This window comes from Mytilus galloprovincialis, chromosome 3 (genome assembly GCF_965363235.1).
Source record: "Mytilus galloprovincialis chromosome 3, xbMytGall1.hap1.1, whole genome shotgun sequence".
Classification (NCBI taxonomy): Eukaryota; Metazoa; Mollusca; class Bivalvia; order Mytilida; family Mytilidae; genus Mytilus; species Mytilus galloprovincialis.
The window spans coordinates 80,040,558-80,058,207 of record NC_134840.1 but is presented as its reverse complement, the minus strand read 5'-3'; the positions used below and the strand labels follow the sequence as shown (position 1 = coordinate 80,058,207).

At 30.4% G+C, this 17,650-nt stretch overlaps 1 protein-coding gene across 10 annotated transcripts in view; it reads right to left on the bottom strand.

Annotated features, from left to right (window-relative positions):
* Positions 1 to 1,959: 1,959 nt before the first annotated feature.
* Positions 1,960 to 17,650, bottom strand: part of LOC143069068 (serine/threonine-protein phosphatase 4 regulatory subunit 4-like) — a 62,979-nt gene continuing 47,288 nt past the window's right edge. For 3 of the 10 annotated variants that reach the window (XM_076243500.1, XM_076243499.1, XM_076243503.1), the window contains 5 exons: positions 15,987 to 16,385; positions 14,230 to 14,290; positions 12,541 to 12,620; positions 8,653 to 8,713; positions 1,960 to 7,575 (listed from right to left, as the gene is read on the bottom strand). In XM_076243500.1, the coding sequence (XP_076099615.1) occupies positions 7,554 to 7,575; positions 8,653 to 8,713; positions 12,541 to 12,620; positions 14,230 to 14,290; positions 15,987 to 16,385 (623 nt within the window). In that variant the 3' untranslated portion in view covers positions 1,960 to 7,553. Of the gene's footprint in view, positions 7,576 to 8,652; positions 8,714 to 11,772; positions 11,792 to 12,540; positions 12,621 to 14,229; positions 14,291 to 15,986; positions 16,386 to 17,650 lie in introns of all 10 variants that reach the window. The other 7 variants (XM_076243505.1, XM_076243507.1, XM_076243506.1 and 4 more) reach the window with 4 other exon arrangements.

Here is a 17,650-nt window from a genome sequence, read left to right as displayed (position 1 = left end):
TCTTAAATATAAAGTCCATGTACTAAAAATCTTATCACATATCTCAGGAACTATACATGACAGCTACCTAAAATGGATATAAAGCTTTGTGATATGATTGAGGATGTCAGGTGCTTTAAAAAAATAACTAGCTGGACTGTTGACGGATTTTTGGATATGCTGAGATTCACTTCTTGTTTGAAAATCTATACTACTCAAGGAAGAGACCAATTTCATTGAGCCTGCAACTCATCTGAAACCATATAAAGTCAGAATTACTTCAAAACTATTACTACAAAACTATGCACCTTATAATCAGCAAGACTATCAAATAACAATATGTAAACTGTGGATTCATTATTATTCGTTGGATACCAATTTCGTGGATTTTGTTGGAACAGGGGAACCATGAATTTAAATATTTAAAGAATAACAAATTTTTCTAAAGAAATGAATGGCGACTTTGTCAAAAACAAGGAATTAAATATCCTCGTGTTTTCCTCAAACCATGAAAATCGGTACCCACAAAAATAGTTTTGGCTCAATAACTTTATATGAAAAGTTCAAGCAAACATGATTTTCACATTTTGATATGTTTAGACTGCAAACACTGAAATATTTCACCTTCTAAGCTTATGATTGAAATTATAGTTAGTCCTAAATATGAATGTTACACTAAAAACATCACAAAAACATTGAAAATGAGGTACAGGTCAAATGATCCCTGGCTGACATACATGTTCACCAAACAATCATTCTTTTCAAAATATAGTTCTAATTTTTGCTTTAAATATCTGATGAACTAACATATCCATGATATATAATATTGAATAATGATCCATGAAAATGAGGTCAAGGTCATATGAAATCTCTGACAGAAATAAACATTAAAATAATAATTTAGTTTCCCTATTAATGCTTATAGTATCTGAGAAATAAATCAAAACACAAACCATATTGTTCAATTAACCATGAAATCATTCCATGCACCAAATAAAGTTAACCTAATGCTTGAAGTATCTTAAATATGACTAGACCATGCAAACTTAACCTTGATCACTGATCCATGAAATGAGGTCATGGTCAAGTGAATCCCGATACATTTTGCATTGTCCAATGAACCAAGAAATTTTAATTAAGTCAAGGTCAGACATGTACACCTTACAATCATTCCATACACCAAATAAAGTTGACCTAATGCTTATACTATCTCAGTATCTGAACTATGGTTCATAAGTGTTTCTCGTTTATTATATAGATTAGACCGTTGGTTTTACACCAGTAATTTTTGGGGCCCTTTATAGCTTGCTGTTAGGTGTGAGCCAATGCTCAGTGTTGAAGGCTGTACCTTGACCTATAATGGTTTACTTTTATAAATTGATACTTGGATGGAGACGTGTCTAATTGACACTCATACCACATCTTCACTATATCTATTGACCATGTAAACTTAACCTTGATCACTTAACCATAAAATGAGGTCATGGTCAGGTGAATCCTGATAGATAGGTAGACCTTGCAAGGAACACATATACAACAAACAGTGCCTTCAATATACAGAAACCTAATTTGCTGTCACTTTGACAGCTTATTCTCGTTTTTTTTTTTATATTAACTTAGTAGATCAAACTAACTCGGGTATGAATTGAACAATATAAAAAAGAACATTTACATAAGACCCTTTATACTATAGTAAAATCCAAATATTGTAGTAAAAAGGAGCACTTCTCTTTCAAATCTAACCACTTCTCCCTATCAGTTTTTACAAGAGAAGTCACTTCTTCTCCCAATGATTCTGAAGAATTGTGAGTCCTGAACTTCATAACATAGATGGCTACATTGTTGCTGGATGTTTTAATATTTCTTTTTTTTTAGGCAGGTAAATTCAGATAACTGCAGCCTCTAATTCTTCTTGAATGCAGTGAGACTACAATAACAATATGGAATCAGAGTACTGGTGAACAAAACAAAAACTTAAAATTTAAATCACTGTCATTTTTTATTCATTGCAATGACATTATAAATATACATCATAACAATATTTATACACAAGTTCTCATATAACATTACAACATGACAATAAAGTTGTCAAGTCAGTTACTTCCCCTTACTAATTACTACATGCATTTCAATAACATTTATGAACATTTTAAACTTATGAAGCTCTTTATTTTAATTAATATGTTGATGTTGAGGTTAGTCGGTATAATGTTCCTGAAAATGATCAGTAACTTCATTACAACAGAAACCATTGATGTATTTTAAGTAGTTTCCCTCTAGTTCATGGCCGACTGTGTGGGACCATCATGGGTTGTCAAGGTTGTTAAAAAAAAAAATTGTCTCTAAGTTATTAAAGTTTAAATTAAATTCATGCTGTAAGGTATAGTGAAGAAATCATTTTTTCTAGGATGAAACAGCTGGATTTAGGTGACTTTACTTTAAATTTAGACGAACAATTTTGCCTTTAAAAGCTGAAAAAAGTTGAAAAAGTTTTCTACAATTAGCCACTTTTAAGACCATATGTTCATACATTACTGATTTCTGTTGCAAAATAATAAGTTACTAATGAATAACAACATGTATTATGTATATGAATTAAAGTGACACTATTACCATTATCAACATTTTAGAATTATCTTAAAATCTCTTTCTTCATTCCCTGATAAAAATTGCTATTTCAAAAAAAAAACAATATGATGCTCACAAGTTTACCTGAAATTGGTCAATTATTTTTTGATTTAATCAAAAGCATATTGAAAGCTTTTGTAATCAATATTGTTTGATTCATTTGACTTGATTCAGGCAATATTATCAAAGATGCATCAGTGTTAATTTAAGAAATTTTAATTTCAACAGCTTATATTATTTTTAAGAGCCATTGATATAAAAAATTAAAGAATTGACCACACATACCAAAATGCTTAATACATAACTGGTATAACTCAAAACACAAAGGTTACTTTGTACTGACAATCTGAAATGGTGGTACTGTTACTGACTGTTTCTTATTTTGTCATTCTCAATGCAAAATCACAACAAAAATTGCAATGCTTAAATCGTCATTTGCATTTTGAACACAGTTCTATGAAAATTTATCAACATAAGATTGTTTACTGAGGACATGTTTAAAATGACAATGCTTACAATTAAATATTGAAAACTGAATCTTTAAACAATTGTATTACAATTAAAGCAGGTGCCATATTTTTTTGTTCAAATTGCATTAAAAAATCTTAACAATTCATCAACACAAAATCTGAAGTTCTCCGTTATAAACACTACTTTTAAAGTAAAAACAAAACATTAATCTGGTTTCATTAAATGACTGAAAAACTAATGCTAAACAGTCCAAGATTGCCCTGACGTCTGACAGCCTTTTTGGAACCTTTTTTTGAAGTTTCACATCTGCAGCTAGTCTTTAAAAGGCTTTCAGATGTTGGAGCAACTTCCAACTAAATACTACACAACAGAAATCAGTTATTATGCATAGAGATGATAGCACAAAAGTATAGGACACTTTCTTGGAAAGATGATAGCAAAAAATATATGTGAATTGTGATAAATAATAACAATATATGATAATTACATGAATTTTCTTGGTGGCATGTGCATGGACAATATATGGAATTGTCAACAAAAGAACCTAAAATTGGCAATAAACTTTATGTAATTTTATTATCTTGCTTTTATAAGCTGTTTCCTTATATTATATAATCAAAGGTACCGGACGCTAATAAAAGCATGTTTTTTTTTGGTTAATAAATATATTTCTGCCTCTCATATTTACAACTTTTCCTAATATTCTAAATACCCTCTGACTTTTAAGTGGGTTTAGCTTTACATATTTTTTCCCCAGAAACACATATACTACCATATAATGATGGAAGAGGCAAATTTTCCAAACAATTATAACTTCTGATAAAAGCAAATAGATTTGGATTTGTCCAAACTTCAATAATTTCAAAAAACTTAAACATTGAAACTTAAATTGAGGACAAAATCGCGGATTTCTAACTCAACTCTATATGACAACATGCTCCAACATTTTCATGTAATTAACAACTACAACATTAAATATATAAAATTTAATTGATAAAATGGATTTCAAGTGTCATGGAAAATGAACATTAATGGACGGATTATATCTATTTCATACTAACATTATTGCATATACAAACTTTCATGATACAAAAATTAAAAGTAATGCTAGTTTTCAAAACATTTTTACAAATTATGAAATGTGGGATACATTCAATGGCAGTATATTACATGACCATAGTATAACAATGGATGAGTCTTAATGATTAAGGAAGAAAAATGAATTATTTTGAAATTTCTGCAAATTTAACAAAAATTGTCCAAAGTAGAGCGGTCTTTGCTTTAAATCAAACTCATAATTATAAAGCATTTGACATCATCAATATCTGGTTTATTCAAACATTTATTTAATGAATTTGATTAAAGTGTGCATATTAAAAAAATATCTCATCAAAATATTATTTTACATAAATATTTGTGAAAATGACTTCTTGATTTTCATAAATATACAAAATGAAAATGTGTGCCATTCTTCTCCAACTTTCGGAATGTAGATTTTGTAATAAGAAAATAAAAATAATCTACAAAATTCTATCCCAGAAACTACAGAAAAAAATAAAATTGTGCACTACATTTTGTACTATATATCTAAATCCCCAGCGCCCCCTCCCATATACCGTATATGCAAATACCCAAAATGAAACAAAATGTCATAATATCATCTCTCAAAACAATGTAAGAATTCCACAATTAGTTTGTGTTCAACAGAATATAAATAAGATATATCCAGTCATATATGACAGCTAATCTCAGACACCCATCTGCTTGCTGTCTGCTGTGGATTCTCAAAATTTTGTGATGTTTTTATCGATACATAAAAGCAATAATGGAATAAATAAAAGATAAAGTTTAAAATGTAGGTCAAAGTGATCTGTTTGTTATATGGACTAATGTACACTTATATGCTGCCACATAGATAAAATTTCCCAATGAAATCCAAAACTAAGGAAGCAAAAAATCAATGTATATTGAAATGTGCTATATATTCAACTCTCCTCCCCAAAATAGAAATTTATGACTGAGACCTCAATAAATTTGTTTAACAAGCCTCCCACAAATTTGCAAATAATAATAAAATAATCCTATTTCAAGCTCATCCTTTCTTTTTCTACTTCAGAAACAGTGATTAGTGCAATGAACTTAACAATTGGACCTTGATCAACTATTAAAGGCACATAATACTATTTCTTTGGATTTATTTAAATTCTAAGCAGAGTTCTCAAAAGTGGTGGTCTGAGGAATTTGACCACCAAAATTTACAAAGGACCAACACAATTTTGGTATTTTGTAATAGAAATAGTGAGGATTGGCAGTTTATCTTCAGGGACCACCAGATATAAAACAAGAGCTGTCAAAATGACAGTAAACCGGATTCTTTAACATTTATTTGTGTTCTGGCATTTATCAATATTACAAGGACCAAAACTCCTAATAGGTAAAATTTATGATTATCAATATCAAACTTGACTTCCATGTTGTCAACAATAACAACATATAAACTAAGTAACAACATATTAAAATTTTAAAAGGTTTGGTTGAACGGTTCATGAGTAAATGCACGGACACAACATTTTTTAAACTTTCAAGAACCGTAACTCCTGAACGGTAAAAGTCAAAATCGTCATTATTGAACTTCACCTCCATTTTGTTGTCAGTAACAACATATTAAAATTTTAAAAGGTTTGGTTGACTGGTTCATGAGTAAATGCACGGACACGACATTTTTTAAACTTTCAAGAACCGTAACTCCTGAACGGTAAAAGTAAAAATCGTCATTATTGAACTTGACCTCCGTTATGCTGTCAGTAACAACATATTAAAATTTTAAAAGGTTTGGTTGAACGGTTCATGAGTAAATGCATGGACACAACATTTTTTAAACTTTCAAGAACCGTAACTCCTGAACGGTAAAAGTCAAAATCGTCATTATTGAACTTGACTTCCATTTTGTTGTCAGTAACAACATATTAAAATTTTAAAAGGTTTGGTTGAACGCTTCATGAGGAAATGCATGGACAACATTTGGTTGCCGTTGCACGCCCGCCCACCCACCCGCCCGCCGTACATCCCCAAATCAATAACCGAAATTTTTGACACAAAAATCCGGTTAAAAAAGATTTCAAGAACTCTGCTTAAGACAAATCAACAATTGAAAACTACAATACAACAATGGTTACCCGATTTCAAAAAATATACAACATGACTGAGGGCTATTCCAGAAAAAAATGTATGGAGGGGTTGGAAGGCAGTTTTTGTCAGCACCCGCCACCCAGACAATTGTAATTGAGAATAATAGTGCATTATAGTGTGAAAAGTTGCTCTGATAACCATCACCCATGTATTATTAATATAATGTGCCTTCCAACACCCCCATACATTTTTTTCTGGAATAGCCCTGATTAAAAAGCAAATATTTTGTGATGTTTATATTATTGTGAAAATAAATAACTAAAATTGTTCATCATATATCTTTTACTCTTCACTTCATATAAGCACTTTTCATGAGGGGAAAATTCAAATAGCACTTTCATATCTTATATAAAATCCTGTTTATGTGCACTGCTTTTTTCGGTGTTCAATAATTAAAATGATCACAAATTAAATTTTAAATTAAATCATAAAAAAAGAGATATTTTTGTGCGACGAGTTTTGCAAGCATATATTTTGACATGATTTGTACTAAATGGCTGTCAATTGTCATTATTTATTCAAACTGTAAAAATTCAAACGTTAATATATATTTTTTTCAATGTTTTCCGGTGCACATACTCCCCTCCCTTTCCAATCCTCGAACAAATCAAATATTTTGGTAATGCCATACTGATAAATCATGATTGCGAATAATAACCTGAGTGTATTTATTAAGCACAGTTTATTTTATGTATCAAATATTTCTGTTTCAGCCATACATGAGGAAAAATAGCTGCAACAAAAATCATTAATCTGCATCTTTAACTGGTTCCTAACAAAAATGATCTTCAGTGCTTATTCAGATTACATACCTAAATTCATACTTTAATTAATGACAATACACAATCTTATTCTGCGCAATGAGTTCTCATATTTTCATAAATTGAATCAAAAAAGAAAAAAAGAAATATTTTTGGCCTTGTTTTCGACCTATAACAATAATAAATCTACAAACTTGGTTTGTGAGTAACACATGACAAATCATTGTAAAAGAGTTGAGAACACATTATAGAACTAAGAGTAAATCTATTAAGGTATGCAACATAAATTATACTCATTAGAAATCTTACAAGGTCCTTATATTGCTTCAGATTTCCCTTGTTGTACAACATGAAAAAGTATGATTTACAACAAAAGGTTAAAGTTTAAAAGGCAGTTACAAAAGATGTTCAGCAGCATATTATAATGCATAGTTATTGCCTCATAGAAATATTGCACAGAAACAGTGTCATGAAAACTCTAAACCCCAACTTCAAGCGACAAAACTCAATCTTTTGCATCCATGGTTACTTTGATTTCTTTCTAGTTCTGAAAATAAAAAGATGAGAAACTTTGTAAACTATTTTTTAGCCCAGACAAATTACATGTGCCTGTCCCAAGTTTGGAATGTTTTCATTCATTGACTTTTGTTAGTGGATAATATTGTTGTTGATGACTGATATTTGAAAGTCTCTATTAAAATTTATTTAAATTTTTGAGACTAGAAGCGATCAAGATCTTAATATGTATGTGTTGGTATAATCTAGAATAAAATGCTCCGCTAAGTGTAGCCTGATAAGACTGCAGATGTTGAACCCTGAACAGTTGGGGAAAATTTGGATACAATATTCAAGCTTGATACTGTCTGAATTTGGATTGTGATCAAATTTTTGACATAGTATAGGTTTCTGACACAAAATAAATGTCAAGATCTTACAAATCTATTGCGCAATACTATGCAATTAAAGATTTCTTGAAACTTTTCAAAAATTTGAAATTTGAAAAAAATTGATAAAAATGTGAACCACTTAAAAATTGGAAACCCCCAAACATTTTGAATCCCCCTTGGAGCTATTACCCCCACACTCAATCCCAGTCTTTCCTTTGTAGTATGGAACCTTGTAGTACAATGTCAGAGAGACCCATACACTTACACACAAGTTATTGTCCAGAAACTACAAAAATGCTTGTTTTTGGTCCCTTTTGGCCCCTAATTCCTAAACTGTTGGCACCATAACCCCAAAATAACTCAAAACCTTCTACTTGTGGTATTAAACATTGTGGTACAATTTCAGAGCAATTTAAATACTTATACACAAGTTATTATCCTAAAAGTAGAAAAATGCTTGTTTTTGGCCCCTTTTGGGCCCCTAATTCTTAAACATCAATCCCAACCTTCCTTTTTTGGTATTGAACTTTGTTATTAATTTTCTTAGAGATCAATTTACTTAAACTTAAGTTATTGCCAGGAAACCAAATGTGTCTTCGGACAACAACACAGACGACGCAGACATCATACCATTATACGATCCCAAAATTGTTTTTGCTGTTGTATAATAAACTTTAGAAATGTTTTACTTATTATGACAACACAATACCATAACTAGAATTGACAAGAATACCTACACTTTTGTACTAGGAACTGTTAGTAGACCATTACTTCCTTTTGACTTGACTGTTGCTGATTCTGAAAAATATAAATTTATTTTGAAGAACAATAAAATGTTGATTTTTAACAGAAAAAAAAAGAATGGCAACCCAGTGAAAAAGAATATTAATAGTAAAAGCATTTAAATTACAACAAAAATATAGAAAAAAAAAAAAAAAAAATCAAGTGAATTCAATACCAGGTGCTCCGCAGGGCGCAGCTTTATACGACCGCAGAGGTCGAACCCTGAACAGTTGGGGCAAGTATGGACAAAACATTCAAGCGTGATACAGCTCTGAATTTGGATTGTGATCAAATTTTTGACATTACATGGTTTTTTTTTACACAAAACAAATGTCAAGATTTTACAAATCAATTAAAGATTTCTTCTTCAAACTTTTTAAATCTAAAATTAAATAGTTGACACAGCATAGGTTTCTGACACAGAATGAATGTGGTCTAATGAACTTTTTTTTTTTTTGCCTTTGAGCAATTCACTATGCTGTTGAATATTAATCCTCTCAAAAAAATGTTTGAAGAAATTTTCTTTTTATTTATGAAATCTGAAATGAGAAAAATTTAAACCCCCCCCCCCTTTTTTTTCACATCCCCGTTTCCCTTTTTCCAAAACTGATATCAATTCAAATTTCTAATGGAGTTTGCAACAATAACTACTCTTTTAAATACATCATAAAATATTAAAATGTAAAATAAAGTGCTTGTTATCACTGAATGGTAAAGATTGGTTGGTAGTAAAAGTGAATATACATTGTTTATTGTATAAAACAATAAAAAAAACTTCATCCACAACATTTTATATTGGCAAATTTCCAATGAAGTTATTTACATAAAGTTATTGGCAAATAAAAATAGAAAATGACATCATAGTCATGTCTGGCAAATGTCCAACATACATTATCTAAAAACATTTTAGATAAGATAAGGAATAAAAGCTTCATCAGCAACATTTTATATTGGCAAATTTCCAATGTAGTTATTTACATAAAGTTATTGGCAAATAAAAATAGAAAATGACATCATAGTCATGTCTGGCAAATTTCCAACATATATTATCAACTACTATTCTATACAAAGAAAGATAACTCCAATTGAAAATTAATTGCTATTGCACAATATTGTGCAATTAGATATTTCTTGCTATTGTGCAATACTGTGCAATTGAAAATTTCTTGCTATTGCACAATACTTGATATGGAATCCTGATTTGGACCAACTTGAAAACTGGGCCCATAATCAAAAATCAAAGTACATATTTAGATAAAGCATATCAAATAAGCCCAAGAATTTAATTTTTGTTAAAATCAAACTTAGTTTAATTTTGGACCCTTTGGACCTTAATGTAGACCAATTTGAAAACTGGACCAAAAAATAAGAATCTACATACACAGTTAGATTTGGCATATCAAAGAACCCATTTATTCAATTTTTGATGAAATCAAACAAAGTTTAATTTTGGACCCCCATTTGGACCAACTTGAAAACTAGGCCAATAATTAAAAATCTAAGTACATTTTTAAATTCAGCATATCAAAGAACCCCAAGGATTCAATTTTTGTTAAAATCAAACTAAGTTTAATTTTGGACCCTGTGGACCTTAATGTAGACCAATTTGAAAACGGGACCAAAAATTAAGAATCTACATACATAGTTAGATTCGGCATATCAAAGAACCCCAATTATTCAATTTTGATGAAATCAAACAAAGTTTAATTTTGGACCCTTTGGGCCCCTTATTCTGTTGGGACCAAAAACTCCCAAAATCAATACCAACCTTCCTTTTATGGTCATAAACCTTGTGTTTAAATTTCATAGATTTCTATTTACTTATACTAACGTTATGGTGCGAAAACCAAGAAAAATGCTTATTTGGGTCCCTTTTTGGCCCCTAATTCCTAAACTGTTGGGACCTAAACTCCCAAAATCAATACCAACCTTCCTTTTGTAGTCATTAACATTGTGTTTAAATTTCATTGATTTCTATTTACTTAAACTAAAGTTATTGTGCGAAAACCAAGAATAATGCTTATTTGGGCCCTTTTTTGGCCCCTAATTCCTAAACTGTTGAAACCAAAACTCCCAAAATCAATCCCAACCGTTCTTTTCTGGTCATAAACCTTGTGTCAAAATTTCATAGATTTCTATTAACTTAAACTAAAGTTATAGTGCGAAAACCAAGAAAATGCTTATTTGGGCCCTTTTTGGCCCCTAATTCCTAAAATGTTGGGACCAAAACTCCCAAAATCAATACCAACCTTCCTTTTGTGGTCATAAACCTTGTGTTAAAATTTCATAGATTTCCATTCACTTTTACTAAAGTTAGAGTGCGAAAACTAAAAGTATTCGGACGCCGGACGACGACGACGACGCAGACGCCAACGTGATAGCAATATACGACGAAAAATTTTTCAAATTTTGCGGTCGTATAATAACATTCATTAATTCAAAATGATCGTATCAGCCTTGGCACAACAAGTCATTTATATAATTTATCGGAGTTGTCCTATCAATATGACTGTTTAAGAGTTCCTTATAAATAGTTGGTCAATTTATAATTCTTAAGATCCATTGGTTCCCTTATGGCTGCTTACAGTTTAACACCAAGAATGCATGTGTTGTCGTGCTAAGAATAACCTCACTTTTAACTCAAAGTATGGAAACAGAGAGAAAGTGTCTGACAGATCTGAAAACCACACACATTGCAATTTCTCATTGTTGAGCTGCTGACCAAATATGAAGTCATTCAGTTCCACAGTTTTTTGAGAAAAGCGTGACAAAAATACACGGTGAAAAGGAGGAGAACAAAAAGCAAACTTTTTAATTTTAAAATTGGATCTAACATTTTTTAACAGTTAAGCTATCTTCAATTATTTTGTTTCTAAATAGTGCATACATGTCTACTTTATATTTTTTTTTATTTCAGATACTTTTCGCACATAATTAGGGTGTTAAAATGCAATTGTGCCTGAAACCAAATCCCACAAAAGCTTTTGATGCATGTATGATATTCTCAGAAGTGCAAAATTCACAAATCAAAAGCAGTGTTTTTTTAGCACTGAAAAAGAAACAGCAAATCTTACTTGTTTCTTAGCTGACATTCTATAGATAAAATGCACAAAATTAAGAATGTTTGAAGTTTTTGTAAGCTTTCATTTACAATCAATTTGACTTTCAATTATTCATTTAAAACTCATTAAAAACATACCATATGAAAACATTGTATAATCTTTTAAAAGTATTTTCTGTTTTGACTAAAGCAACCTTTGAAAATCAAAATTTTTATAGTAACTAAATATACATGATATAGTTAGCCAAAAACAACAATATCTATTAGCATGTTTTACCATCTTATGACTAACAATGCAATTTACCAAAAATATCCATTAATTATTAATGTTAATGTAAACTGAAGAGTAATGAAGCAACTAATTAATAAAAGCAATAAAAGTCACAATGAAAGGTCCATCATCCAATCTTGAGATGACTGGATACTGTAAAAGCAGATTTTTTTTTCTTCAGTGTATTAATTTTATTTATTTCTTGTATAGAAATTATAAGTGAAATTGATACCATTGAAAAAGTATTAAATAAAAAACGTTACTTTCATAAACAAGAAACTCAATTAAATCTCTAAGGACCAATGCAACTTAGAGTTAGGCAGATTAGACAGGTGGCCAAAAATGAATATGGTAGGTTCCAAAATGTTGCATTAGATGTCATCCATGAGCGTCAGAGTAGTGAAGCAAATTTCATATTATACAATAAGCTCAGCCTTTCCAAACAAAGAGGCTCCACATTTGTTTGCTCTCTCTGCAACATTGATTTCAAAAAGTAAAGATAGAACGTACCTGTACTGCCAGTACTACTAGCACTACTCATAGACCCTCTTCTCTGGGTTACTGTATTACCTCCTTCTGAAGCCCGTCTACTACAAAAATACACACACACACTAGCATACAGTAAACAGTGTTTGAAATACCAGCCTGTTTATATTACTAAATATCAAGTAAAGAAATTATTGTTTTGGAAATTTTCGGCAAAATTTATACAAATCATTGTTTAGAGAATAGAAAAGAGACAACACTTTGGTATGCATTTTTCTCATGTTCTCATAAACACTAATCACAAAATTTTTAGCGCCAAATATGATAACTACATGAACAAAATGGGTGCTTTATGACCAAAAGCAACCTAAAAGAGAGACAAATCCATCTATTAAAGGTCTACTTTGTCTGAGGAAGTTGGAATTTGTGGGGAGCCTGTAAAGAACCATGACCTTCTGCAAGACTGGAGTAAACACACCTGCTTTTTGCAGGGTTTGATCTCATAATCTCCATTTGATCTCAGCGTTGACTAAATAGTGATACAGTCGATGAACTGCTAAGACTTCTCAGACACAGGGACCCCCACAACTTTTGAAAATTTGAAAAAAAGTTGTCTGTTAATTTCTGATAGTCTGGCTGCTTTTATATTATTTCAAACACTGACAGAAACTAAGGAAAGATTCACAATAATGACATCCATCACCAGCAAACAACAGCAAGTATATTAAGTTACATTAACATAGAAAACATCAAGTATATATATAGATATTGTTAAAACTAAATTTAAAAAGAATCTATATTACAAGAATATGCAGAAAAGTATACAAAATGAATTGAAATTTAAGTATATTTAAAATGATTAAAAAAAGATTGAAAAATTATTGGAAATATACATTTACTTTATAAGAAAACAATGTGATCGAAATACAGATTCTTTGTCCAAGTTTCGCTACCAAAGATCTGCCAGCCCTCACTTCTACTTCCTGCTTAAACACCAATCAGGTTCCTCCAATCCTGTCGTTACGATACCCATTAAAATTTGGAGGCAGAAATTTCTTTGGCAGATGTGATAATTTGCCGTTTCAGAATCTAATGCATGCTGGGTAATATTTTCAAAATCGTACACCAAAACTTTGTGATTGATTTAAAATGGAATGAAAATGGAACCAATGATGTAAAGTAATTTTTATTTTTATTTTTTATTTTGGTGTACAAACAAGGAGATTAACCATGGTCCTTTAGAGTGGGTCTCATTGGGGTCTAAGCATGACTCGGGATTGTCGATTTTTTGTAAGCGTAACACGTGAAAGTCAAATTATTGTGTTGTGAAAACGGGAAATGAGGTCTTGTGGGATCCGGGAAATGACAAAAAAATGAGAATTGCTTACGTAGATAGTGTAAGCGGGATATGGAAATCTGACAAAACAGTAAGCGGGATCCGGGATCGGGACCCCCCAATGAGACCCCCTTTAGATTCTGAAATGATGAATTACAGATTGATTGATTGATTGCTAATTGCATAACATCCAGTGGCAAATATTTCATGAATATTCAGTTCAATAACCAGAAAGAAGTGTTGTCAGAACCTTGTAAGCAAAACTTGGACATGGGATCTGTGTTTGAATCAGATTGTTTAGAACATTGAAGGAAAGTTGAAAGGAATTACAATATTTTCACACATAAAAATCTGTAGCAGAGAAGATATAAACTTACGTAGTTCCAGCACTGCTGGGAGGTTTGGTCTTTGAACTACTGCTTAATTTACTCCCTGAGGCTGCAAAATATAAAAACAAAACCATAAAAAGACATTCAATTTGTATAAATTCATTTTCAACCTGTAAATGTTCCTCATCAAAGAGGTATTGTCTTATTTGAATACGTCAAAAAAGATCAGTCAAACATATAAATACATTTGTTGAAGTGAGATAAAAAAAATCTTTTAGTTGATAAACGTGACATATATGTACAGGGATGAAATATTCAAACAATATAAATTTATTTTTCAATATCTAACTATTCTTTTACAAGGCAATGCTTCATAAAATAGTGTCATTTTTTTTTTTTAATAATGAGCATGCATCTAGTTTAAACAGTTCTCTGTAAAAAAAAAACCAACTTAATCATAAAACAAACTACATACTCATTTAGGACACTTAGATATGATTAATGTATATAATAAATGTCATAACACCTGTATTTCAAATAAATATTCCTTATCACTTGCAGAAAATACACATACATAAACGGCAAAAACTGGAAAAAAAGATTGCATTAAAAATACACCCACATACTGTCTCATATATATATATATATATATATTTGTATAGATAATATTGACAATATTTTGTTTTTGGAAATCCCTTAAAAATAATCTTTGCGGTGCAAACTTTTTGTTTGGGAGATTCTTTCTAAGTTTCATTGTCCAGCCAACAATAGGGTGTAGCAGATGTACATAGTGTAGACAGACCCCATCAAATTAAAGGACAAACGAACAAAGACCCAACAATCTTTATATATCCCCAGTCATAAAGCCAGGGTGCAATAGAAAATCAATAACTAAAATAGATAGGCTAATTCACAATGGATAATGAGTAGCCTTGCTCAAATGTAAAAATCTAAATACTGTACTTTTTTAAATCTTTTTAAAAAGAATTACTGTGCCTAACTGATCACCTTTGGGGTATTATAATACCTACAGTGTTACCTGGATAAAAAATTGTCAACACAATTTGTCCATTTAAAGATTATCAATAGGTGGTCATTTAACTACCTGAAAAAAAAATTTAGGGCAAAAAACAACCAGGTAAAATCTACAGGTAGTTAAATGACCACCTATTGATAATCTCTCACAAAACCTATTGTACAGTTTAAATGGACAAATTGTGTTGACAATTTTTTATCCAGGTAACACTGTAGGTATTATAATACCCCAAAGGTGATCGGTTAGGCACAGTAACATTGTTCAAACAATGATGTTATCAAATACAAAGCCATCTCTTAATATTAAAATAAAAGTCAATTATGAAACTAAATGTATGTTAAAGCATTTCAATGGACATGTTAAAGAATATATTCTATCCGGAGTAATAAAGAAAATTGAAGGTTCATGCCACCATACTGCCTATAAAATAAATATATTATAGATGTAAAGCAATGTTATTCAATATCTATACTCAAAATAATGCATTATTCATTGCAGAAACACAACTAAACAGAGAGAAATATAGAGCTTTCTCAATAACTTATCCATTCTAAAAACATAACAAAAGATAGAAAAACATTGAGCTTTCTTAATATAATATGCATTCCAAAAAAAAAAAAATAACGAAAGAGAAAGAAATGTTGAGCTTTCTTAATGCATTCCTCATGTCAGAGAAAAAAAGAAAATCAGAAATGGTCAGCTTTTTCCATGTCATTATTTCATGCCTTGCTAAGCCACTATACACCGAACATTCCTTCAAACTTCTCACCACTGTGGTCATGGGCCTTGATCATGCCTGGATGTGGTGATGATCGTCCATCACTGGAGAGAAATGCCCTCTGAGGATGAGGGGACTGCCTTCCATCACTGGCGTACTTATTCCATGAGAAATGAGGTAGCTTAGACCGGTTTACTGGTTTACTATTCTCTATTTTCTTATTGTCTATTTCAATATTAGAATATCTCCTGAGTTTTTTTAGGCCATTGTCTTCATTCACTTTGTTTTTATTATACATCTTTTTGGGTATCAGTGGTGATGTTTTCCCCATCAACCCATTGTTGAGGTCTGGAGTAGAACTATATCTCGGTAGCCTTGATAGTTTAGGAGAACCTACAGTCTTCTTTATTGTATTTACATCTTTTGTGAAGTTCATAGTTGTTTTAACTCCTTTGGAACAGAAATACAAATATTCTCATTTGATAATTAATGTGAAATATTTCATGCTACAGAATAACATATGTCAGTACTTTCAATGGTTAAAAAAAACAGACAAAAAAAGAGAAAATTCATGTTATAAAATGTAAACATTTTTTACCTTTCACAATACCAAATTGAAACTTTCGACTTCAAGTCTGATTTCATAAATTTTGAATTTAAAGTAATGAACAAACCAATGTTTTATGATTGAAATTAAGGTGGTACCTAACACTACAGGGAGATAACTCTGTAAAATCATCTAAACGTTTTAATTACATTGTGTTGTTAAGGGAATATTAAGCTTCTCAATGATCAAAATAAGTGTTAGTCAAACTGCTATATAGCCAGTGTAATTTTTCTGATAGAATGGTTGGTTCAAATTTTTTTAAATTATTTAATTTTTGTCAAAAGGTCAAAGTAAATACTTTGTCTTAATTTCAAGAAAATTAAACAAGCCAAATTAACATTAGATAAAGTGTTGGGTACCACCTTAAGACACATAATTTTATCACTGGCTATTTATAGAATGAGACAGAAGGGTCAAAGAAAGTTTTTGGAGTTCTGAAAAGTAAATGGAGAAAAACATATAACTTGTTTTCTTAATGTCATGATATAAATTTAAACAAAATAAAGTATTTCAAATATTTGTGACATGCTACAACATTTAATTTATTTATGTACAATACTTATAATGAATGATAAACATTTAATGCTTGCAAAATATAAAATAACACACCAGAACTCTGTACAAATTCAAAGGCATTATGTATGAACTAGGCATTTTGCATACTTTATCAAAAAAATATTTATATTCTCTTCCTTATTCAACAGTCTGCATTTCCTGTACTTAACAGGATAACTTATGACAAAAAGAAGAGATTGACAAGAAAAAATATTTAAAAAGTTCATATAAAATATCTATGTGTAAATGTAATTAACTTCTTAAAGTTACATTTCCCTTATAATTGGAATTTGAAGCCATATTTTCACACTTTTAATATTTCATTCTTTATTAATCCATAGAAAAATCAACAATCTTATAAAAAAAATTATTATTTAAAATTTCAAACTCATATAAAAAGGTCATGCAGAGCTAGTATTACTCAAAAACATAAAAAGGATGATTTACACTCATATTGTTAAAACTGACACAAAAATAAATATTATTTTCAAAATCTATCAAAAAATACACAAACATTAAAATATCATGCCTTAATTTGAACTCTAGTTTAAAA